The following is a 26,097-nucleotide window of genomic DNA, read 5'->3' on the forward strand; positions in this document are numbered from 1 at the left end:
TAGCAGATTTATTTTTTCCCCGAGGCTTTTACACACCTTTACCAGAAGTGTCGAGAAACGTGGAGGGCAGCGTGCACTTGACCTTCCTCACTGGACGGCTTCAGAAAATCAGGAAGTCTCAATTTGAAATACTGGCTGGGAAGCATGCCACGAAACTTCACAATGAGTTTCTCTGTGCTCCCAACACGTGGTGCAGTGTCGCACTCCAGTGCACCAAGCCCACGCACACCGTGTGAGGTAAGAACGTCAGAGTGAAAAAGTCTTCGAGAAGCAAGTCTTACTTTCTTTCTTTTTCTTTCTCTGGAATGGTTTTTGGAAAATGTATCTTGATTTTTCTTTGTTCACAATTTGTGGTTTGAGTCTGCCAAACCAAATCAGCTACAAATGTTATCAGGCTCACAGTGTTATGACCAAGAATGCCAAAAATGTGTGAAACCTCGGCCCTATATCGCTCAAAGCTCACTAAGTGGTGGGAGCCATTGTTAAGAAAAAAATATTGATCTAATTTTTATATTCACCATCCTAACTTTAACTTTTCTCATAGAGAGGGACAAGGAATATAAAACATAACAAAAACAGGAATATTTATTTGATCATTTAAGTTAGAACTTGATACAAAATGATAACTTTTTACAGCTTCCAAGCAAAGTTTCCATTTGAAGTTGCCTGTAAGTTTCAAAGTAAGTCATCAAAGTAAAGCCAACAAACGTTAGCCGACAAATCGCTAAGTAATAATTGTTGCAACACAATTCTTAGCCTGTTCAGGCAAGGATCTCACAGTTATGGATAAAGATGTTACTTCATTTTTCCAGGGAAAGATGATTCATTTTTATGTCTTTAGGGTTATTTTCCACCTGAAAAAAAAAAGTAATGCTGGAAGCCGTGATTGGTCAGAGTTGTAGTTTGTTTTTAATGTGTTACAGTAAGTAAAGCATCAGTGATAACACATCACGTGAAATTTACACCAGACCTCAGAAAAATAAAAATAAAGAAATTTTTTATATATATATATATATATATATATATCATTACATTCATTTTTGCTTTATGAGTTAAACCAGTGCTAACTCTGCTCATAAATACATACAAATACACCAGAAATTTAACAAAAACAACTACAGTTATGGCATGTTTTCACTAGCAGTTACAAGTGGGCCAGGTCTACTGCGCTGTGAAACGTGGACTTTGTTTGATGCCGATTTTCACATTTCCGATCTACTGAGTGGGGGAAACGGAGGTCTACGTGTTTGGGCAGCGTCCTACTGAGTCATTACCTACATGTGCGCTCTGCAAGCTGCAGTCAGTTAACTGGGCCGAACATTTTAGCTGGAAACATCCAGCCTGGCTCTGTCTGAACCCATCAGACCTAAAGTGAGCTTTGGAGGTTTGTAAGCTGATTTGTGACTCAGCCAGGGTGGGTGCTTTCACTCTACGCAAAGCTAAGCGTGCTGTCTGCAGCCTTACGCACCGCAGTTTGACTGATTCTCTTATTTCTATCAAAATCAACCTGCGCGAATGTTTAAAAAATTTTTTTAAAAAACCTGAACATTTCTGATTTTCAATTGTTGGTGAGATATAAATCAAGATGAGGGATTCTGAAGGAACTAAACACATTTTATGAATTTGATTAGAGAAAATTACAGTATAACATTCTAAGCTGCGTGACAAAATATATTAGTTGGTCCAGAAGCCAGGATGTTTATAGAGATGCTTTGAGCTTTAACTGTTAACACGTGAGTGGCCTTAAACGTCACATTTTATGTATTTCTATTATCATCATTGTATTAGGAAAGCAAAAGTATGCCAATCTCTACAGCAATGTCTGATCACCAAATTGGATGGCCAAGGTTTTTTTTGTTTTTTTGGGTTTTTTGCACTTAATACAGTCCATATTTTACAAGTTAAAATATTACTGACAAAATTGGTCCAGATGACAAAGAAACGAGTGAAATAGCCCTTAACCACACAGATCTGGTAGCTAACTGCAGCATTTTGCTCATTAATGATTTCTGGGAAAGTTGGGATGATACGGTAAATGCTTGTTTCACAGTTTGAGTCTAGATAAATATCGAATTCCAAAACTGAAATCTCATATAAAACACTAACATCGCATGGAAAAATACTTTGGCATGTGCGTTGTTTAAGAATGAAATGTTTTGATGTAGTTTTAGAGGGTTGTTTCCTCAAAGCAACCTTCTTGAATTGTCCTAAGAGAAAAAGTTCAGGGCGGTTAACTCCATTAACTTTTTCCATGGCCTCCCTTTGTAAGATGGTGCTGCTGCTGGTCTGCATACTGCCAAGGTTCACTGGATTACTGAGAGGAACCTTCGCTATTTTTAGCCATTCAGTCGTCAAAATGTCTGCTGCAAAACACAACTATTAAAGAGCAAGCAGAGTTGCTCATACCTGTACCACTAATGCCATTCACAGACGGATTTCTTTTTCTGATGTTCTGCATTTAGGAATAAATCTAGATTTTTAAGTACTGTAAAAAACTGTAAAACTGTAATGCAATGTTGATACCAAACTATTCAGTCATATTAGAGTTTTCAGCAGTCACTCTTTTTTTTCCAGAACTTTCTGAACATCAGCTTATTCAGGTAAAAAAAAATAAAAAGTAGTGTTGAAAGCTCATGTAACTGCCCAGAAACAACAGAACACAAAACTTTTAAGCTTTTTGCATTTCTCATAATGCCCTGCATAATTTCTCAGATGAATAACTGAGCAACACATTGTGAAAGGAGAATTAATTTTCTGACAAAACTCCTTTAAAGTTGGATCGTTTTTTGTTTTTTTTTTAATCCTGCTTTTGAAAACGTAGTAGCTCTCCTTTCACGCTGTGACCACAGTTAACCTGAATGCTAATATGAGCAACGCTTTGGTCGTGATGAGACGGTTTCCAACCGACCTGAAGAAAGTACCTGACCGAGACTAAAAGTTTGGATTATGCAAACGTGCAAGCAGGAATAAGATAAAGTGAGACACATATGTGTCATATTGCAGTTAAACTATAAAAAAAAAAACAACATACTAATTGCTGTTTGTCTTAAAGTGTCCCTTAAGCTGATATCACGATGTGCTATAAAATATTCTGCCAACATGCTCCGTTGTTAATCTTTGGACCTTCGTTGTGCAAAGCATTGCTGAATTTTTCTGACTGTATGTTTGTCTGCACTGAGTTTTTTCTTAGCAATTCACCGACCAAAAGGCGAGGGAGGCGCAAGTGCAAAGATTCAGGAATACTACAGTACTCGTCACTTAGAGCTATAACGATTCAGTAGTTCAGACCTATTTTGTACTTATGTGAGGGAAATAAAGGAAAAGTCTCTGCATGTGCTGTCTGTGGCTTATTTTATCTGAAGTGAATGCTGGTCTGGTCTATTCTAGATAAAAATATACATATAACTCTAGCAGCATAACCTAACGGGCTACAGTTGGAAACTGGCGGTAGTTTCTCAAATATCAATCCACCCTGAGCTTTCTGGGTGCTGTGCGCTCCATCGACGCCGTTCCGTTGGCGTGTCCGTTTACCGACGCAGAGGAACCGTTCTGGCGCTCCTTCTTTTGAGAATCGATGCGCTTCTTGTATGTCTGGAGTAGAAAGAAAGAAAAAGAAAAAAAAAGTCAGTTAAGGACTATGATATGTACACTTCAGAAAACAAAGTGAAGTAAAAGGTTAAATTGCACTTTAATAATATAGTTTATGATGTAACAGACTGTATATCCATGTTATAAAATATGCAATCAGCATAAAGAAGTTTTTTTTTTCTTCTAAGAATGTCAAATACAGAACAAAAAGCACTTGAATGAGTTCAGCTTAGGGGAAATTTACAGTATAACTAAGAAAATCTTTATAAAAGCTCCTTATAAAAACAAGAGCGACTAAAATGTGACAATGCAATGTGTTAAAAAATTATGATAGATAAATATTTATTGTAAAAAAAATTAAAGGTTTTGCTGTCACAATAATAATTAATTGTGGATGCCTTTAAAACGAACGGTTCTCATTCCACCTTTCCAGGAATCAGGATGGATTTCTGGGATCATAATTCACACCTCTGTGATTTCGCTGCATCTTCTATTTACCAGTATAAAAATAGTTTAGTCTGAAATTATTCCACACAAAAACTCCTGCTTTTTATATTACTCTGAACCCCGAATTTTGGATTAAAAGATACTTTCAGAATAATATTTTTCTACAGTTCCTATTTTCTGTTACATTTAGTTCCTGCTTTCAAGACAAAATGGCTAAATTCCCAGTCGAAGTAATAATAATAATAATATGTTTATTTCGCAGCTACAATCGCAATAAAACAGAAGTTTGTACCCATTAAATATATTTAAATCTTGTTAAAATCCTGGACAAACTTCATATATTCCACAAAATGGAGCGAATGTACAAGAATGACCTGTAATAAAGTAGCAGATTTTATTTATGCTGCAGCAGCATTTTTTCCATCACCCTCACACACTCAGTAACACTCTTCAACACAACAGCAAGCTCAGGAGGAGCAAAGAGGAGCTTCCCTCTTATATTAAACACACATAATAAACATGGAGAGGGGGGATAAAAGTTCAGAGTAGTAGGACAATGGAAACATGACCTCAAAGGTTCTCGTTTCTTCTTAAAAATATGAAATATATTCCCGAAAACAGAAATGGGTTGTCAAGTTAATCTGCATGTTAGCTTTCCTATTAAGCCATGCATAGCACACACAACATGACTGGAGCTACAACCAAAGTTATGATTTTCTAAGAAAGGAAAAACAGGCAACAAAACATAAAACACTGAATTGTACAAAATGAGGACTAAAACTTAAAAGCAGAAATAAAAAAAAGGAGCTCCCAAGTCATGCCAAGTGATGCAATTTATTAAAGAAACCACAGAACCTCATGGCATCATTCTGCCTGTTATTCTACAGATTCTACACATCCGTGTTCGGGGAGGTTTGTTGCATAATCCACTTCTGGATAGAACGTAAAGCAACCGGAGTGCATCCTCAGCAAGTTTGGTGCATGGAAAAAATGTTTGCGTACGTCTTTCGACTATTACATTTAAGAGGCAAAAGAATCTCACCTGGACGTAGAAATTTGAGAAAAGGACAATGAACGAGAACATGTAGCTTATTTGGAAGTACAGCCATCTCATGGGGAAGCCGCATGGCCAAACCACCGCCAACGCCGTCTGCGTCACGGTCAAACAGAACTGGATCTGTGGAGAGAACAAGAAAAGGTGCAAACACTGAAGAACTTGAAGGACAGCTGAGATGAACACAGACTAATGAGTCTGTATCAGCTTTTAAAATAGAACAATAAAACAACTGCTGTTTGCTATTTTTAAAGGGCTCAGCAGAGACACAATGTGTAGGAACGATAAATTCAAGATGGCGTCTGTCCACCTTGGGAAAAATTCTTCAACAAAACTTCATCAAGGACAGAAATATTCTCACAAACAGATCCAAAGTCGTTAAGCCATCCAAATGACACTTCAGTGAACAAGAAGTTATCATCATATAAACTTTCCATTTCAGAGCACGATTAGAAGAGTAACATTATTTCACATAATCACAGCTACAATCTAACTCAATCTGAAGAATGCTCAAACTCCCCAAGTACCTTGCGGACTTAAGGCCACAGCTTTGTCAGGCTGCAGGAGGCTGAAAATGTCTCACAGCTTAAGGCTTCAGTCTTAAATGATATGTTGGACACAAAAACAGCCCATCAGTACAATGAAACTGTGCTTACAATGAAATACAACTGAACTGATAGAGAAATATTCCGGAAAAAATAAGTCGCCGTTTCAGTCTGACACATTTGGTGAACGTTTTCCACTCAGAGTGTCCAAACATTGTCAGATCAAGATGTGGCGAACAGACGGAGCTCAGCAAGTCTGTGTAAGGGTGTACATACTTATTCAACCAGATTTGTTTTTCAAATGAATTGTAACAGAGGACAAGCTTTGACATGATTTATCCTCGTTTTACTTTTTCACATCACAAAAACGTGGGAAGGTGTTTCAGCGGGAACTTTTCTGTGTGTCTCTGCGATGTCGACTTACTGCTTCATTCAAGAAAAGCAACCGATTGCTCCGACCGAACCTACCAGCTGCAGCTGGGTGATGTACCTCTTCCACCAGAGGTAGGGTCGGAGGGCGGGAATGGCTGCGAGGCCGTAGTAGGAATACATCACAACGTGGACAAAGCTGTTCAGGGAGGCCCCGAAATATGCTGAGGAGAGACATAAAGTTATTTATCTGCGTCAAACACTCAAAAAAAAAAAGACACATGAATAATTCCTAAAGCTTTCTCGGGATGAAAAGCTCACAAACAAAAAGCACAAAGCTGCAGTTTTCAGGTTAGTGTACCCTTTGAACTTTTCAGGGAGAACTAAGTGTTTTGAGACGTGACTTTAACGTGGAAGCTCTTGAATTATTTAGCTCTATTCAGACGCCAAATGGTAAAAAAAAAAAAAGGTTCTGGAGGCATCGGAGTGTGAATCTGAGTAAAACACTCACAGTGACCGCAGGGTATCCAGTTCATGACGAACCACCAGATGTTCAGCATGCTGGCGTGGTGGTAGACATGGAGAAACGTGATTTGGTGATTGTTTTTCCGCAGTATGAAGAAAAAGGTGTCAATGAACTCGATCAGCTTGGAGAAGTAGTACCACCAAAGGACGCTTATGATCTGGAAGAGGGTCACGGCACAACGCAACGTCACAAATACAAACAAAAAACAAACAACAGCGTTCCTGTAGGTGGATTCTAGTTCAGAACAACATAAAGTTAATGTAGGCTGATTTTATGAATCGCCAATCGCAATAAATAAACTCAAGCGGTCATAAAAATATTTTCGTTTTCAATCAGTATTTGTCTTTACGCCACTGTTTGCTTAGAGCGAGTCGAAACAAATCATTAATGCAGAGTAAACAGCATGCAGTGATAAACAACGGTAAGTTTGCGTAATTGTTAAGACCTTTTTATCCGCTTCTGGCGCGCTGTCGGTGTTCTGGCAGTAGAAGTTGTATCCGCCGTACCATGCAGTCGTAGCAAGCTGCAGAGGAAGCCATTAAGATAAACGGTGAGCGAGCTGGTTGTAAAATCAGCAACAATGAAGTCAACAAAAAGACGACAAGGAGCCTGAAAGAACTGCTCAAGCGTAAAAGGTTTGGTGTTGGGACTTATTTCCTTTTCGTAGAAACGACACAAACACATCAATACGGAGCAACTTAGAAAAGCAGATAAAGTTTCTCATCTCTTGCTTAAGTTTCGGATTGACTCGGCATGAGAAGGTGACTCTGGTTTGAGCTGCCCATCAACCGTAGATGATGAAAGCGCAGAACCTTCAAGCCCCAAAAGAAGATTGATAATCCAGCTGAGAGACACAATTTATTTATAAATTGTTTCTGTAGAGAAACAATTTATAAAATTGTTTCTCTACAGTTGCTGATCAGCAACTGTCTGGAAAGAAATACCAATGACTTATGATAAGCAAATGTTTCTTTTAGCTGTTTTGTTTTGGATATGTTACAATGTAACACACAATGCAAACATTTGCACAAATGTTTAAATATGTTTGGTTTCTTGCAATCATGTTAGGAAATTTTGGTTTTTAACAAACAAAACAGCTATTGCCGTAATTAGTGGCATCCCAAACAACTGATGTAGAGCAATTTTAAGTGAAACGTTTTTAATGCTTTCTGTACTTTTTACTGTCATCAGAGGTCATAGGATGGTTTAATTGTATTTTTTAGGTTATAAATGGGACAGTTACTCAGAATGAGTAACCAGAGTGACAAGAGGGTATCCCTGCTTCTATTCTATCTATTGCTGTGCACTGCTGGTCAGCTGGGTGAAAAAGGTGCTGCTGATCTTTACCATGGCTACAGCAAAGACAAATCTGACCGTGTGGAAATTGGTTCGGCACACAACAAAGCATGGAAACAGGTGTTGGGTAAATTTCTTCATCCTTTCTAGGCCACAATTTTATCTAATTGAAAAGGGCGGTTTAATTCCCCTTAAACCGTGCCACGTTTGGAGGGAAAATGCATATCTGGGTTCGCCAGCACTAAAAACCTTTTGTGACACTGGAGAAAATAATGCATCTATTTTAAGGGTTTTGCACACAAAGAGTACCAATAACTGTAGCGAGAGCTGAATGTGATCAGAACATGGAAGCAAAAATAAATCAGTTCACCGTCTGTGGATCAAAAGGCAACAAAAGTGCTATTGCTTAACAGAATGAATGAAGATTGATTCTGTTTTGAGTTTTAATTGTTTTGTTACGTGGTCACAGACATTAACCTCTCTGTAACAATGAACATCCTGCATATTAAACAAAATACATTACAGCCTGAATATCGACTGAGCGCTGGCAGGCTGACAGGAAGCAGAGAGCCGCTCTGCACTTTGATTCACATCAGGTGACATCAGATTTGGCCCACTAAAAGTTCACCCTGGGACTGGGCCATTTGCATAGTCCAGAGTTTAATGTGAATAAACCGGCCAACTGTTCACTGGGACCTTACGCAACGCAGACGGCGAGACTGGAAGCCGGATGTGAACGACGGGGCAGATACTCAAGTCCGCCGCACACAAGCGCTACATCTGGGTCACAGAGCACAAATCGACAAGTATACATTCTTGCTGCTGTCGCAGCTCAGACTATGCCAACTTGCCAAATACGCACAAGTATGCTTTGCATCACTGTATCTATCAATTTCAGCAGCTTAGTCAGCTGCTTTAAAAACATAGGGTTGTGCTGACGTCAATCAGGACATGTGAGAGTTTTGATTTCTAAAACAGCCAGCCTATCAGCATCCTGTTGTGTCCTTGTTTCTTCCTGATAGCATTGTCCTCAGACACAGCTTTCAGTGAGACACAATAAAGACAAAGAGCAGCTGTGAAGAAATGGTTGAAATATTTTTTTTCCCTAAAATAGATGTGAAGATTCATTACGGTTAGAAGACGTTTATGGCCCAACACCTGCTGATTCCCGTAGTTTTTAAGGCTTCGTGCTAAGATAAACTAACAGCCTCCTGACTTCAGGATCATTTTGTTTAAAGGGCTGAGAAAGATCTTATTTTGGGTAAAATAAGAGCCGAGAATCGCTTTCAGATCATCAAGCAAACGTAAACGCCAGGAAAAGATTTTGTGATTAACGCCCTTTCAAATGATTTCATTTATTTAAAGAGCTTTCCAAACCATAAAACTAATAAGTGGTTGTGTTGTCGTTTTGGCTATTTAAGCCGCTATGACGTGGACCCAAGGTCCCAAACCGATGGCTTTCACCTTTGGACTCCTAAAAGGACACTCTCTTTGCCCAGCTTCTGTGCTATTGTCATGAAAACTGACCTTCACCGAGTCAAGTGAGATAAAGTGCTTTAGATGCTGCTCTTGAGTTTTACTGTGAACTTTTTGTGAGCTCCTGGAGGAACTCCTGTTAAATATTTTCATTTGTTGATAACGGTTCATTTGTTGGTGGAGTCCCAAAGTCTTGATGATAACATTATAATCTATTCCAGACTGATATGAATTTACTTCAACAGTTGAATGGATAAAAAAGACAAAAAACAAAAAAACTCAGTAATCCGAATGAAATTGTTAATCATAGGTTATTCACGATTTACCAAGCTGGGCAGTTGTGTTTTCAACATTTTTTATTTTTTATTTATTAATTTTTTTGCCTTTTCATATTAACTCAAGTTATATTTGTCTGATATATTATTTTGATCATCTGAAACATTAAAGAATGACAGAAAACCAAAAACACAAGAAATCTTTAAGAACCCAGCAATGACAGACCACTTCAAATGACCAGTTCCTCTGATTTTTAATTTCCATAGGTATACGTTTGAGCAAAATGAACATTGTTCCTTTATCTTAAACTGACAACATGTCTCTGAAATTCCAGAACACCTGGTCCTCATCTATGCTTCTCTATGCCACTTTGTTGTGACTTTGCACTGTTTTGACTCATTTCGTCACGTCTCTGCGCTCTGCTTACCTCATAGCACATGTAGAAGGACAAACAGGTGACTCCCAGATTGTAGAGCACCATGAGGCCTCGGCAGGAATATGGCTGCCTGTGCTTCATGTACTTGGGCCCCAGCCACACAATCAGAAGGTACATGACTGTGAGTGCAAAGGTTGGCAGGTAATTGTCGAGCAGGAGCATTCCCTGCACCCGCTTATCTGAAATGCGGAGATAAAGAATTAGAGAAGAAAGGTTAGTGGGTGAAAAAGCAGAGAGGAATCCTTTCACTGGCGTTTGAATGAACATTGAGGCTTTTCCAACATCCTCTTACCTCTGGGACCCATCCATGTTTCAAAGTAGGCATTTAGTTTGTGATTTAAGGTCTCCATTTTTTTTTTACCTGTAAACAAAATGTGGAGATAAAAATTAACTGGCAACATAGTACGTGATATTTAATGTCTAGCAAAGCTAAAGAATGATTGCTTAAATCTTCACACCCAAGTTGAAAAAAATAGTCAACGTAGCATGCAAAGTAAAAACTAAAGTCATACAATGTTATCTTGTTACAGGGAAGGAGTTATGGCCCAACCAACCAGTCCGACAGTTTGCCAAAAAAAAAAAAGAAATTTAAAAAATAGCAACCAAACAAGCTGGTAGAGACACACATCAAAGAACTGAGGCTGCAATTGCAGCTATAAGTGATTATCAATGACCCATGTGGTGCACACCACACTTTTCTGATTTGTATTTGTGAAAAATATTGAAGACCGTGTTCAATTTCCCTTCTGTATTACAATTATCCACAACTTTGTGTTAGTTTATCTCATAGAATCCCATGAAGACACACTAAATGTCACACTAAGCATGGGTCTGTGCATCCCTTCTCTGAAAACCTAAATGATCAAGAAAGCCAAACAGAGAGTAGAGCTGGACTTTTTTCTGTAGTGAGTGAAGTACAACTTTCACCCAAGAAGACCCATGAATGCATGTACAAAGAAGAAAATCAAACCCCACATGTTACTAATTCGAAGGAATTCAGGAATGAAAACCATCACATGGTTGTCGACTCTGTGATTTGCTTAAACTGTAATCCTGCAAAGGTCATCAAAGCCGTAAGCTGAAGCGTCAAACATACATTTGGCCTTTGGTGCTATTGATCTTTGAAGCTCACCAAAGAAATGTCCATGCTGTGTGGTTTACTCAGAACCAGGAAGTATTTTTGTTCCTGAACAGTAGAATCGGCAGCACAGCGTGAACTCTAGAGTCTCAGGTCAGACTGATTGCATTAACCTCACAAAAATCAATACAAAAACACAGATAAATGGAGTCATTGCTGAACATCCTCCAGTTTTCTTCCTACTGTTCAGGGAATATTAAAACGAGAGCAAGAAATCTTCTATCCTTATTGTAACGTTTCAACAATAATGTTTTGCTGCTGCTTTAGAGAAAAGCTGAATAAATCCAAGAAACCTGGTCACTCAAGAAAACAGCCTAGAGTCGGTATTTCCCCAGAGCTACTATGAGCAGTCATACCATTTTCAACATCCTGACAGAATTACATAGTCTGCAGTCTTTGTGACGTATTTTCTTGAAATGCAGTGAAAAAGCATTTCACTGCATCACGGACAGCTGCATCTCTCACTGCATGAGCACCTGCGTCCTTGGCTGGAAGCATATGGGGAGACACAGCATGTTTTCTGTCAAGTTTATTTCCTCTGTCAGACACTGGAATTCACATTATATATATATATATATATAATTTGAGCGAGAAAGTTGAGCTGTTTATTTATGCTGTAAGTGCAAAACGGGGTGAAAGCCTGGTAGAAAACCCTTAATAAAAGGAAGAAATAAAATATAACAGATTTAAAATTCAAGGTGTTTAATAAAAAAATGAAATGAAAGTATTACTTGCACACCATCTTCTGGGGTGATGGCTTTCAGCAGTTTCCGCCCCACAAAATTGCCATGGAAGAGACTCTGACTATGGGTTTGTGAATACAACAAGCATTGCATGCTTAGTTAATCTTTTGTTGCTGCATTTGATAAATTGCTGTTTTGTCTTTACAGTGTTTATCTTTTCAGTGTAATTTGATGATTTCTTAACCCCCCCAAAAAACTGCTGCTAGTATTTCCTGATCTGAATAAAAAAAAGAGTGAAACACTTTCTGGGGTAAATTTCAGGCAATATGATATTTGGTTCCTACCCTGACCAGAGGAGATGATCCCCTGAAACTAATTTTTCAGATCAGAAAAGCAGAAGCCAGTAGAGGCTCTCTTAAGCCTTTTGAAACAACATGATCAATTGGGTAATGAATGAATAATGTGTGTTTGTGGAGACACTTTGTTCATATAGCCTCCTGCTTTATCCCAGTGAACAGACTGGTCAAACTCGGTGCGTTAAACCGCTGTCGAGAGATAATAAAGAATACTGCTGACGGCTGCGTTTCTCCACACCTGGCTTATTTCGGTCAACTCTACCTCAGCGATGCCCTTGCTCTGACTATCAGTTACATGTTGGGCTGCGCCAGAACGCCATAACCAGAGCCAGAACAAAGGATATATCACCAGTCTGGATGCATGGGGAGCATGGAAAGCATGTGGAAAAATCACTTTTACGCTGACCTGTCTGCGACTGTGCAGATATAGTTTTGAAAGAGCAAAAAGTGTGACATGGAGTAAAAATTAGATGCATGTAAATCTATAACGTGGGACATATTTGGACAAGATTTAACAAGCTTTGGCTACTTCTAGCTCCTTCTCAAACTTAATGTGAAGGTTTTGTTTACGTTTAATATTTTTATTTATTTATTTATTTATTTCATTTTTCCTTTCTCTGACAGGTATGAAATAAAGAAAGGAAAAAAAACTGCCTTCAGAACTCACCTGATTAGCTAATTAGTTAATAGAAGAACACCTCATACAGGTCAGGGATAAAGTGATTTGGATTTAAAGAACATCTCAAGCTTTTAGCATCTTGCTGAGTATTATCAACACATGTAAACAGAATGTCCTCCCGAAGCCATTGCTCTCCACCTGAACTGACAAACTGGGTAATGAAAGCATTAATCAGGGGAGCAGCCAAGATGAAATCCATCAAACTCTGGACTAGCTGCAAAGATCAGGTGGGAAACTCTGCTGACGGGACAACTGCTGCAGGAAGAAAGTCTTTGTTTGGACAAATACCTTGAGAAGTCCAATTTAAAGGTAGGAGATATGGGAAAACATGTGGAAGAAGCTTTTTTGGCCTCCGTAAGAATTCAGAAAACTAACAATGAAGCAAAGTGGCAGCATCCTCCTGTGGCGCTGCTGGTCTAAGAAGATGGGAAGATGGATGGAGATAATTATGGAGGTAATGCTGGACAAAACCCAAAAGGCAGGATAACGACCATATACAAACAACCAGAGTGACAATGAAAACTTTAGGAGAGAGCTGAATAAAATCATGGTCGTCATGACAACATAAATAGGTGATCCAAATTATACATGCTAACAGCACGGACTTTCCATACCCTGCATTTCCACGGTGGATGAAAATTTGGGTTTTTCGTCATCACAGCATTATTCAACTACAGCTATAAGATAATGCAGCCAGAGTGTGGGAATGGCCTAATCAAAGTTCACACCTCTAGCCAATTAAGAATCGGCGACTTGTCCCGAGAAATGACGTCACTCTGCCAGCAGACGTACGTTTAACTGCGATATATTAAATGACTGTCCAAAGATTACATAATGTCAGTCGCGAGCCGCAATGTTTCAATATCGACAAGCGCACTTGGAAAATGTCAAAACGTCTCCTGGTAACATCCGAGAGTGGACATCATAAACCTCAAGAAGGCTCCAAACTTTTTCCTTAGAAGGAGCTCTCCCAACTTTCCTCCGCCGGAGAAGTGAGCTCCTCTGCCGGCTTTGAAGCGTTCATCGTTTGGGGGGACACGGTCCCTCAGGTCACCGCTTTGTTGTATGATAGTAATTTCACATCAGGCTCACGCGTGTAACCCAAACTGCACTTTATAATGGAAAATAAACCAGCAGCCTGCGGTGAAACTGAGAGAGCCGAGCCGATGGCGGCTGCTACAGTTACATAACAATCTGATTAATCACCAGCAAACTTCCCTGGGATGAATTACTTGAATAAAAAACAAAAACAAAGAAAACTTTACTTAAATAAATGACCGCTGTCCGCCTTTAAAGTTCAGACGCTTCAGCGAAGCGAAGTGTTATTAAAATGAGAGGGTCGGGGCAAAAAAAATAAAATAAAACAAAACAAAACAAACAAAAAAACAAGACTCACCATACAGGATCGGTGGAGGAGAAGCAGCTGAGTGCAGCAGACTGATGAGTAACCTTGGCTGGCCGGGTTGAGCTCACGGTGCCGCTCTGCTTTGCTCTCTCTCTCTCTGTGTGTGTCTGTATCTGTGGAGAGGAGTGGGAGGAACACACAGCCTGGCCCGCTGCCCTGCGCTGGGGTTATAGCCAGGAGGTGACCTGCTGTGTCGCAATGCCACTCACTATCAAGAGGATGACATCAGACCATGGTCAGACTCAGGAGGACTACTGGAGATGGATTCTAGACAAGAGTGAAGCAGGTGGGGGACAGGGAGGGTGTGAGGTGTCAAGAAGAGTCAGAAGACTTCTCAGATAAAAAAAAAAAATTATATCTGCATCCTCTTTAAGCTATTAATATCAATTTTTACACCCACTACCCTTCAATTATCCAGCCAGGCAGCATCCAGCCTCCAAATGTAAATTTACTAGTCTATAGAACAAAATCCCTCTTTTTAATTAGCGTGTTTTTTTTTATTTTTTTATTTTGAATAAAGCGTTTTGTAATTGCAGTATCTCGCTTCTTTTATTATTATTATTTCTCTGTTCTGTGATAAGAAAATTTTAAGGGCTGTAAAACCATTAAGCGGTAAAGTTAAGCCCTCCCCTCCCACAGAGCCCGCTCTGCTCAGATTGGTCAGCTCCTCTGACCTGATCAATCCACGCCCACCACTCCACACCAGTTCTGCTGAAATTCAAAAAAAAAAAAAAAAAAAAAAAAAAAAAAAAAAAATTCAAAATGTTTCACAGGAGGCAAAGGTGGTGCACAACGTTGCAGTGGAACAGGGGGCAGAAGTCACTTTTCTTATTGTTTTCAAGGAAGTCTGCTTTTTCCCGGTTTGATCAGTTGCATTCTATGTCCCATAAAAACACCCAAAGTATTAATGTTTTGACTAATAACTGATTTTAGTGCAGCTTTAAAATGCTATACTTTTAAAGCATTTTAAAAGTATGCTTTAAAACATTGTTCCTCTGTACAGAGGAACAATGATCATATTGTTCCTCTGTACAGATAGCTGGAGAAAATGAACGTAATTGCAACAACATAATTGTGGATTTCTGGAATGTCCACACTCCCTTCTAACTCCTGGGTTTTTGGGACATAAAAACAAATTATACTGATTGAGTGACTCCATAGATTATTTGTTTCAAAACGTTTTATTTGTACCAGCTTTAATGTGAAATATATATCCAGTACTCCATGATGTAAAAGCTGTTGTAACCTGCTTGCGCAACCCTTAAATTGTGCAACGTTTGATCAAATTTTGACATTTTGTCTACCTGATTTTCCTTGGAAATATTTTTGAATTCCCTGTTAACCTTCAGCTTGCTAGCTGGCATCCACAGGTTCTGGGTCAAAGTTGATCAGCACTTTATTTCCTCGTTATAACAGGAAATAAGATTAGCTATCATAACTGCGTGGATGATACACAGCTCTACATTACGATGTCACCAGGTGACTCTGAACCCATCCAATCACTGAATAAATGCTTAGAACAGATAAAAACATTCTGAGCCACATTAAGACAGTCACAAAGTCGGCCTTCTATCACCTGAGCATTTCCAGGGTTAGAGGACTAATGTCTGCGCGATTTAGAGAAACTCACCCATGTGTTTATCTTTAGTCGCATTGATTACTGCAACAGCATCTTCAGCTTCTCCAGCTGCAGCTGATCCAGAACGCTGCTGCTCGCGTTCCCACTAAAACCAGGAAAATAGAGCACCAGTTTTAAAGTCCCTACACTGGCTCCCTGTAGCTCAGAGAATCGACATTAAAATACTGTTGTTAGTTTATGAATCATTGAACAGTTTAGCACCACGATACATTAAAGACCTGCTGTTGCTGTACCAACCTTCCAGACCCCTCTGCTCTTCTGGTTCTGGTTCTGCTCTACATCCCCAGAACCAGAGGAGAAGCAGCATTCAGCTTCTATGCACCACAAGTCTGGAACAAACTTCCAGAAACCTGTAAAACAGCTGAAACACTGACTTCCTTTAAATCTCGACTAAAAACCCACCTGGTTAGAGTTGTATTTGAAACGTAATCAATTACAAATTTAACGATGGCATTTGACTTAATGTAATGTTTTGACTGTTGGTTCTATGTTTCATGACTTTGTGTTTTTGTGCTTTTTATGTAAAGCACTTTGAAATGCCTTGCTGCTGATTGATTGATTTGGAGTTTTTCATAATTTTCATCCACCTTTTGCTGCAACTGTTTTTTTCATCTTCGAAGCATGCTCAGAGCTCATCTACCTGGCTGAATTTTCTTATAGTACTTACATAGAAAGTATGCCTGGCTCAGTGCTTCTGTTTTGCGTGGTGTGCTCTCTCAAACTCCAGTCATTCGTGGCAGGTTTCTTCCTGTTGAAGGCAAGTTGTTTCGTCCACTGTCGCAACATGCATGCCCAGAGAAATTGCTGCAAAGTCGATGACACAGTGCAGGCAATCGTTGCTACATGCTCATCTAAGAGGAGTGAATGTTCCTGTAAAGAGCCTTGAGGTACATATGTTGTGATATGGCTTTATATTAGTAAACTAAAAAGAATTTAATTGAAATTGACAAAGACTGTTCCATGTAACCCCAGCGCAGCCACCACTATATTTTCACTGGAGTGGTGATTTTTTTTTTTTTTGGTGATTTGCTTCACTGCTTTGTGTCAAATCGACCTTTCGGAAGTGTTTTCCAAAGTTAAATCTGGAATTTTTCACGTAATTAATATAATGGATTCTTTCAGAACGCTTAGGGAGATTTCATTCAGGTCTTCATGTTCTATTTGAAATACAAGCCTTTTGTTTGCACTCCTGCTGCGCAGTCTGAGCTTGAGAAAAATACAAGAGATTGTTGCCACAGGTCATCCCTGTTCTGGTAGAAATTCCTGCAGCTCCTCTTGGCAGTTCACCTCCTGTTTCCTCATTCATTTTGGAGTAATGTCCCGCTTTTGTTAAGTCACTCTTGTTCCATATTTTCTCCACTTATTGATGACTGTCTTAATTCTGCAGTGGTGTACATAATGCATAATGCTGAGGTCTTAACCTTCTCCTGACCTTCTCATGTTGTTCGTTTGTAACCTCTCTGCATCATATTAAGGATATACTCATTTATTCAGCCAGGTTAATGCAGGTTGTTGTTGTTTGGTCATCAGTTGTCTGATGAAGATGATATTACCTTTGAAAAAAGTGTCAAACCTGCCATTTTAACAGATGTGTGTAGATTTGTAAAAGCCACTTTAACTGCAGCCTGTTTGCTTCCAGACTGAAAGGCAAAATGCAACATCAAAATTCAGAACACATACAAGCAAATGTAATTTTGGGATTGGATTAGATCAATATAACTCTTAGCTTCTAATCTTTTTATACAAATGTATTGATGTCCATAGTGAATGGATTTCATTTGGGGATTTTCACCATCAGATTTTAAACAAATCCATCCAGACACTGGAAATGTTTTTCCTTCATTTCCGATAAAATTTCCTTTCGCCTGCTTTGATAGTTGAATGATCCTGCACTTTGCAAAAATTACTATCAATCCCCTCACTTAAGCCTGATTAGAGTAGTTTATTTTTCATATTTTATTTTATTAAAATGATCATATTTTATTTGTTTTACACATTTTAGTGTTGAGAATTTGTTTTGCTTTTTTTTTTTTTCAATGTTTATATCACTCAGCAGATCAAATCTGTGTGTTGATCTATGACGTCTGCTTCTTTGATGAACGCTCTCCTTACTCAGCTTGTCAGTGTTGATAGATTGATTTTTATTGACTGGACTAAATAAACATTTACAACAAAATATATAAAACCCAAACCATGGTTTGGGTTCTGTGAATCTAGTTTGTTCTGTGGATGACAAACTAGATTCACAGGGTATTCACTTCATCTGGTAGCTTTAACGCAAAGTGAGGCTACATGTGTAATTTATTTATCTGATACAATGCAAAAACTTACATATCAATAGGTTGAAACATATCGTCAAGCTGTTACTATGTTGTCCAAGCCAAATTGAAATCTGAGCACATTGTAGTCTTTAGAGATGTCTTGTTTCAGTGGAAGAAAGTCAGGGGCCCCCCTTTCTGAAAAACCTGGTCAACTGATCTGATTGGTCGCTTTAGTGGCCTGATCAGGAACCACCTCCCACTCAGCATCAGCTCTGCTGAAATATGAAATAATAGCAAGATCTCACTACACAAGAGAAAAAAATATCCTCAAGGACCTAAAGTGTAATGATAAACCGTCATAAAACACAGAACTCTCTTTTTGTTCTGATTTAGCTGAAAAAAGTCATTTGCAACATCAGGGTGGGTTGGGGGGAGGGGGGGGGTTGTTTTTAAACTTATAAATTACATTTGATTGTATGAGTGCTGCTGCAGTATTGTTCAATCAAACATAATTTATAAGTTTACATGCAAAATGATAGGGTTTTATATTTCATGCATTATTCATTCCAGCTTATTCCCACCTTTGATAAGTGTTTTCAGCACCACTAGCCCACTGCAGGGCAACTTTACATATAAAAAGGCATTCAAATCGTTAGACCTCCCACTGTGGTCAAAAATGTGTGGTTTCTTCTCCCTTCAGGGTGGTGACATATCAAGATTCAGAAATCAAGGAGAAATTATGAATAAAGTAACAAACCTGTTGGCAGGAGGTTCCTCATGCTATGCAGTTCTTTAAACTGCTATTAATCATTCTCTGCATTTTTAGATAGTTATAGCTTTTCATATTAACACCAATTAGATAGAAATTGACAGATAAAAATGTGTTGCAGGTAATCAGTCATAATAGTCTCAGAGTTAAAATGTGGAATTTTAAAACATCAGAATTAATCTGTCTAAACCTACAAATGTTCCCAGAGCTGGTTGTCCACTAGGTAGGTCTGCATCAGCAATAATCATTATCTTATCTAAGAGGTCAAATTGAGGTAATACTCTCATCTGTCACTGCAACGCACTGTTGTGTCAGACTCTGGTTCAACAGCACCACCTTGTGGTTGGACACACACATTTCACGATGTGCCTCAAGTTGTTTTTATGCACCGACATTAATGAACTAGAAAATGGTCAAAAAGTTAATATTGGAAATTTAATTAAAAGAACCGAACTCTTATGGTACAGATGTGTTACTTGGCAGACAGAAACCCTTCACAATCAGGGTAAGTCACAAAAGGCCATTGCTAACAATGCTTGCTGTTCAGGGGTCTATAACAAAGCCTATAAACGGAAAGTTCAGTTGAAGAAGAAAAACAAGTCATTTGACCGACGTGCCACAGAATCATTTGGTGTACCAGGAAGATGAGAGACACCCAACCCCAAATTCCAGATATCCTGAGGGCTGTTGTTAAAGAAATCTGGTCTTGCCTAACCACTGCATGAAGCATCAGGCTGATCAATGTTTCATGCCACTTTGATGAAGTCATTCCTGTGAAGCCAATTGTTGAGCGTATCTAATGCACAATACCTTGATGACTTTAAAGTAGTCTGGCATTGTGCTTTAAAATCCATTTTTAATGGTTTATCCAATATTCTAATTTCTGAGAAACTAAAGGTTGGGGTTTCGTTAACTTTAAGCTCTCTAAAATTACACAGATGACTTGATGTCAAAATATTTCCCCATTGAAATAAATTTGCTAAAAATAAAACTATCCAACATTCAGTCTAATGTTGAATTATTTGGTAACACTTCATTTGAAGGGGGGTGAATAAGACTGTCATGACACTGATATAAATTTGTTATAAAAGAATTACTGATTGCACTTTAAAAATGAGGTAACTATGTTATTAAAGGTAAAGTTTAAAGAGTAATGATTTCCTGGTTAATGTCAAGTTGTCATAACAAAGACATTTTGAATAATGTCAACTTTATATTAAAAGTGTCATAATTTACCGAATGACGCTTTATGACAACAGTCATAAATATTCATGAAGGCTTATTCATGTTCATGACAGGTGTTATGTCATGTTTATGACAGTGTCATGACAGTCTTATTCAACCCCCTTCAAATAAAGTGTTACCAATTATTTTACTAATTTGTTTTTGCTAATACATGTAGATAGATATTAATACCTATAGTTTCTAAAATTCTTATATCTGGTGAAAAATGATTAGCAAGTTTAGCTTTCCTGATTTGAACTGTGTAGCTGCTAATATGCAAGAGGCAACAAGGACAAACAAAAAAAACAATAAATAAATAAAATGACTAAATGACTTACAGATTTATAGATTTATTTGGAAAAAGAGTTGCGTTGCAAACAGTGCCTTAACATTTTCATTTGAATACAACAATAATTTCAAGGTCCCCTCCAAGAAGTCAGCAGAACGAAGCAACCGAAATGCAAAACAAAGAAAAATCAACCCTAATGTTAAACATCTAAATCAACAAATAGGAAAAACGATAAAGAAAAACAATTGTTAATGATTTAAAGAGCAAAAGGTTCGGTATTTACAGAAGATTAACAGCAGCCTACTGTACAGCTACATTTACAATTTCACACAGATATGCTTAATTTTCAGACAAAAATAAATACACATCTGATTTTCTATTACATTACCATTCCATAGTCCTATTAAAATAATTCTGTAATCATAAAAATCTCATACAGCGTATATATACACACACGTGATGCAGGTGTGCTTCTTCACAACACACACATGCAGCTGCATTCTTTTTAATTGGACCTCTTTCATTTGGTCTGTCTTCTTCGTGCATGATTGAAAAAATAATAATAATATGACGTGCGTTTGGAGCTCTCTCACTTCACCCGGTTGACTGGGTTACCAAAAAGCTCGGGGCACTGCTCTTCGCCTTTAGCAATCCTGTCGCACCTTTTGAGCAAGTCGTAGTTGATCTTGTCGGTAACGACACTGTCCTGCTTGTACTCGGGGTGCTTTGCAACAAATTCCCTCATCCACTTGGCCATGGTCATCAGTTCTCCTGTTTGGATCAACGGCGGATGGAATCGGAACAAATGAACATTGGAGCACAGACATTTTTTTTTTTTCTGCTTAAATAAAAACCATTACTGGTACTTTACCTGAGGCACGTTTCTTGATGAGCTTCAGATAATTTAAAATAGTGCACCTGGTGTCAACGTCAACTTCCATGTTTTCCAGATAGCAGTTAAGGATTGGGATAAGGCCTTGAAATACTCCCTCCTGATGATGTAAAACATAAAAATAAAGCTGAATTGATGTCTTGAAATAGGGTAAAGGAAAGTATAGACAGTTGTATAAATACCTTCCTTTACAATACAGTATTTTGCAAGTATTGATAAACCTTAAACTTTCCAGCTTTAGTCTTATAGCCACAAAAAAAATCTCTGATTTTATGTGAAAGACCAAAACAAAGCAGTGAATATTCTCTAAGCAGAAGGAAATAAACAGCTTTTACAATACTTAAATATAGCTTTTTTAATTGGTCTGATATAATACTCCAATATTAAATGTTATGTTTTGATTAACTATAAGCAGAAAATCATCATAATTGTCAAAAATTAACACTTTCAAACACCCATCTGTGTGTGATTAATCTACATAACGTGTTTCTCTTGGTGATAAAGTTCCTGAAATAAATGGGCTCTCCAAACATATTCTAATTTATTGAATGGGTTTTCATAGTTTATAAAACCATCTTTCTCTGCAACTAAAGCTACAGTTTTATTGAGATATGTCCCTGCATGCCTCAAATGGATTTAGTTCTGGACTTTGCTTGTCTTTTATAATCCAACCCAACTTTAAACTTCTCCACAGCTTTACCCCTGGCATGTCTGCTGTATTCCCTGGCCTTCATTTCAAATAAAATAAATCATCCATTGTAAAAGAAAAAAAAAATGTATCAACAGTTTCATGACTTTGTATTGGCCTACCACACAAAACCGCAAGAAAATATGTTTTCTTGTAGTTGTGACAAGTTTAAAAGTATGATTACTTTTGCAACACTTTCCTTTCACGTATCTGAGGCCGAGTGTTGCTCGTTGCGATTGTTTGTGCGCTCAAATGTAACACTGAAGACTGGCATAGCAGGGGAGAGATGAACTCATCTGACTCGGGTTTAGTCACGAACAAACTCACCTTCCCGTTGATGATTGTGTCGATGCTCATCAGTGTGTAATCCTCGTTATTGCCCTCAAACTCTACGCCGTTCTGAGCAGAAGAAGCACAATCCAAGCCTGGGTTGCAGCCTGTTGGAAAACATCACAGTCATTTCCATCTGAACCATTCAACGACACTTTGAGTTCCACTTCCTGTTCAGCCCACCTTTAAACATGTCTTTGCGGAAATAAAACATGCCCTCCTGGACTGCGTTTCTCTTCTGTGCCACCTTCATGTTCTCATCCACCTGATAAATCACAGGTTTTATTCCGATTTAAATCTTAGAACTAATATTTTAATAAAAACAATGTATCCAAGCGGTTGTTAACACCTTTGATAAGGGGATTAGGAAATCCAGCTTGTAGGATAAGATCACTCTGGTAAGCAGGACAACAAAAACCACATATGCGGCATTTTCAAAGTCAGTTAGCTGAACCTGGAAAGTAAAACAAAGAAACGTAACTCGTTATTAAAAGTCCTCCAAAATAAGCCCAGATAAACAAACGTCTATATCACAAATACCTCCATGGGGCGAAACTCGACCCTCCAGCCGATGTCGGAGTTCGGAGGTGGAGGTTTGAACCGCATCGTCTGCCAGTTGGTCGACTGAAGGTTCTGGATGAAAAATGAACGCCAACTGAGCTTAGACCCATGTTCCGTTTGTGGAAAGAGATTAGCTTCTTTGAAAGAGGTCTTAAAAATCCTCACCTCAAAGTGATCCGATTCGTTCTCATCGTCCAAATGTATTTTCTCCTCAAAGACGGAGAGCGGGTCTCGTATGAAGAGGTGAGCTATGTGTTGAGCCAGAAGCTTGTCAATCCCTGCAAACAAGACATATTTAATGCACATCGAGTAGAGCTGCTTGTCCTGGCAAAGTGGTGGAGGGGAGCGGGGCCTTGCTGGAGGACAGGTCATCAGTCCTCACAAGACACTGAAACATGCAGACATGGTAATTTAGATCAATTAACCCAACACGTGTTTTTTAACTGTGGGAGAAAGGAGTATTGGGTGAAAACCCACACATGCAACGGGAGGGCATACAAACTCCATGCAAAAGAATCAAACTCAGAACCTTCTTGCTGCAAAGTAACAGCGCCCCCGAATGCACCACCAAGCAGTATCATTGTGCATTTATACACGTTCTTGTAGTTCTTCACTGAGCGCAGATTTTAAAAGTAGACTGTAACTTTAAAAAGCGCCGAAAAGAGACATCGGTACCTGCACCGAGCAGCTGCTTGTTTATCTCCTCGTCTATCGTCAAATCGATGTCGTTGTACTTCTCCCCGCAGCAAGACAGGTAACTGTCAATCGAGTCATACCTGGACTTAAAGATCCTGTACTTGTTGTTTTTCAGAGGCTGCAAAACAGAAACGAGAAAGCACGCTTACATTATAATATTCAACTGTAAATCTATGAATTTGCCTGAAATTAAATATTTGCATCATACAAATTGTTTTTTTGTTTTGCTATTGACAACAGGGAAAAGATTGGGGAAAGAGGAGACTTTAAAAATCTTTCTCTGAATTAACTGTTGTACTCAGTGTATCCAGAGAATAAACACAGAAACGGCATTTAAGAAACTAAACCAAAAATAGCAACAAAACAAAGCTTCTTCTAATTAAAACTAAGACTCCAACATTGTGCTGTTATACTTCAGTTTGCCGGGTTTAAATAGGGAATTTAATAATCATTTGGTTTGAGCTGCTTAAATACTTGATTTTAGTAAAATCATGATCTATTCCCATAAACACAGTCTTAACCCATATTTGTCTGTTTATTATATTTTCTATTTCTTCCCTCAAATGTTTCCATGTTCAAAAGAAATGTTAAAAATGCATATACTGTACTCTAGGTTTATCAGTTTTACCGTTTTAATGTATGTAAAGTGAGACTCTTGATAAATTACATTGCTCATTATATTTCATTCAGCATATTTTGTTTTACATTCCTGCCTGGTTGTGGATTCATTCCACACCCATCGTGTGTGGGTCATTAGACCTATCGTCTAATGAATCACTAACCCTCACAGTTCATTATCTTGCCCCAGAATCTGAGAAGTAAAAAAAAAAAATGCACTTCCTGGTGCACTGCTAGGAAACCAACAGCTCTTCCATTCAATAGACGGTGACAGATTGGGCTGTCTCAGTCACTAATTGATCTGCTTGAACTGAGCACGGTCGTTTTCACAGTTCAAATATAAAGCCACACATTAAGCCTTTCAGCACTCGCTAAAACTGCTGGAAGCTGCTGTGCTCCGTTTCGATAATGTACTCTCCTTAAGTAACACAATAAGTCTCCGAGCTGCATCAGGAAACAGTGTTTGAATCTTTGTTGGTTTTGGTTTTTTTTTGGCATCAGTTGGACATGGGTCAGGTACCAGTGTTGAGATAAATCAAAGTTTAAAAAAAATTAACAAGAAATCAGAGAAAGGGTTCTCTGGCTGTATGGAGGCGAGATTAGTCCGCTGGTGCCCCTCTTTTGCTGAAAGGGACAGTATTACGTTGTTTTCCAGGCACATAGTGTTATAAAATGTCACCATCAAGTAACTATGTTACTTTCAATAACAAAAATGCTGCATATATCAAACATAATTTCAAAGAAATTAGACTTTGCAATTTGATGCCTTTGAAACTCTTTCTCTTTAAGAAGCTCCTGCTCGTCGTCACAACAATGCTCCTTCTTTAAGTCGTTTATAACCGTTCTTAGGAGGGTTGGACTGAGAAGTGGTTTATATGATAAGCTCAGCAAATGAGCAGTTCCACCAGGAGTTTATTTTGTGAAAATAAGCATTTAGGGAGCCCTGAATGTCTGCCAAAGGAGTTTCAAGGATTTGGCAAACATGCATGAAAGAATCAAAGCAACACTCCAATGATTTTTGATGAGGGAAAAACAGTACAACATGACAAAAAGACAAAAACATAATACTGCCCTTTTAAATAAGACATAAATTGACAAAAATAAAAACATGGAAGGTGATGTATAAAATAAAAATTTCCCAATCTCCATGTGCTTCGTGGAAGTAGTGATGTAGTTGGAGGGCAGAACTCCAATCAAAGTCTCCCATTGTTACGCTCCCCAACTCACCAAGGGAGTTGTTCACAGCCCACATCAGCTGACTTCTACAGCAAAGAGTCAGCTTCCTGCGTCGAGGAAGTGATTGTTGATGTGGCAACCCACAGCTTGATTTAAAAGTGTAAACAAGACATTTCTGATGAGAAATGAATTGGCTAATATGTGAACTAAATCTGAATTTTGTGCTTGGCTCTTATCAGAGTCGCTACACTGAGAGCTAACAGTATGGGGAGCGTTACAATAGTTACGTTTTCCCACAGTGCAGACGCCGACGCTGCATGCCACATCCTGTCTTCCTGCACTGTCAGCTATTGTTTGAACACTGTCAGCAGTGTGGAATTTCAGGTCTATATTTGCAATTTACAAACAGCCCGTGGGAGCAGAGAGGCAGCCTGTCCTCACCTTCAGGCCTCGTTCCTCTTGGGTCCTGTCGTCCACCGAGGCTGAGATAACTCCCCAGCGACAATCAATATCAGACATGTACCCTCTGTAGAAGGGTGAGGCAGCGCTCAGCGCCATCTGCAATGAAAGACAGGAGGTTTATTTACAGTATTTATTAGAGATGTGCTGATCAGGTTTTTTCCTGCCGATTCCGATCACCCATGAGGGCCGATCACCGATACCGATCATATAATTATTAT

At 38.6% G+C, this 26,097-nt stretch overlaps 2 protein-coding genes across 3 annotated transcripts in view; both read right to left on the reverse strand.

Annotated features, from left to right (window-relative positions):
• Window positions 1-567: 567 nt before the first annotated feature.
• Window positions 568-14,352, reverse strand: elovl5 (ELOVL fatty acid elongase 5). Of its 2 annotated transcripts, none has more exons than XM_016668454.1 (8): window positions 14,262-14,352; window positions 10,306-10,372; window positions 10,005-10,192; window positions 6,975-7,052; window positions 6,515-6,686; window positions 6,103-6,227; window positions 5,078-5,212; window positions 568-3,591 (listed from the first exon to the last, which is right to left on the reverse strand). In XM_016668454.1, the coding sequence occupies exons 2-8, from the start codon at window positions 10,361-10,363 to the stop codon at window positions 3,463-3,465; spliced, it is 885 nt and encodes a 294-aa protein (XP_016523940.1). In that variant the 5' UTR covers window positions 10,364-10,372; window positions 14,262-14,352; the 3' UTR covers window positions 568-3,462. The 2 variants fall into 2 exon arrangements, with proteins under 2 accessions (XP_016523940.1, XP_007546202.1); XM_007546140.2 differs by having other exon boundaries at window positions 10,306-10,374; window positions 14,266-14,350.
• Window positions 14,353-20,500: 6,148 nt separating this feature from the next.
• gclc (glutamate-cysteine ligase, catalytic subunit) overlaps window positions 20,501-26,097 on the reverse strand; it is a 13,685-nt gene continuing 8,088 nt past the window's right edge. Inside the window, exons 8-16 of the mRNA XM_007546141.2 lie at window positions 25,859-25,975; window positions 23,603-23,741; window positions 23,093-23,205; window positions 22,907-22,999; window positions 22,716-22,820; window positions 22,550-22,631; window positions 22,364-22,473; window positions 21,328-21,448; window positions 20,501-21,227 (exon numbers count right to left, since the gene is read on the reverse strand). Coding sequence (XP_007546203.1) covers window positions 21,046-21,227; window positions 21,328-21,448; window positions 22,364-22,473; window positions 22,550-22,631; window positions 22,716-22,820; window positions 22,907-22,999; window positions 23,093-23,205; window positions 23,603-23,741; window positions 25,859-25,975 — 1,062 coding nt within the window. The 3' untranslated portion in view covers window positions 20,501-21,045. The remainder of the gene's footprint in view (window positions 21,228-21,327; window positions 21,449-22,363; window positions 22,474-22,549; window positions 22,632-22,715; window positions 22,821-22,906; window positions 23,000-23,092; window positions 23,206-23,602; window positions 23,742-25,858; window positions 25,976-26,097) is intronic.

The sequence above is a fragment of the Poecilia formosa genome, unplaced genomic scaffold (genome assembly GCF_000485575.1).
Source record: "Poecilia formosa unplaced genomic scaffold, Poecilia_formosa-5.1.2 Scaffold15, whole genome shotgun sequence".
NCBI classification, from domain to species: domain Eukaryota; kingdom Metazoa; phylum Chordata; class Actinopteri; order Cyprinodontiformes; family Poeciliidae; genus Poecilia; species Poecilia formosa.

Bases quoted from the DNA above. Each gene is read 5' to 3' on its own strand.
- elovl5 (XM_016668454.1), bottom strand. From the start codon at position 10,363: ATGGAGACCTTAAATCACAAACTAAATGCCTACTTTGAAACATGGATG. The intron at 10,193-10,305 runs GTAAGAGGATGT...TCCGCATTTCAG, and splicing joins AACATGGATGGGTCCCAGAG to ATAAGCGGGTGCAGGGAATG. The intron at 3,592-5,077 runs GTGAGATTCTTT...TTTCTACTCCAG, and splicing joins TCTCAAATTTCTACGTCCAG to ACATACAAGAAGCGCATCGA.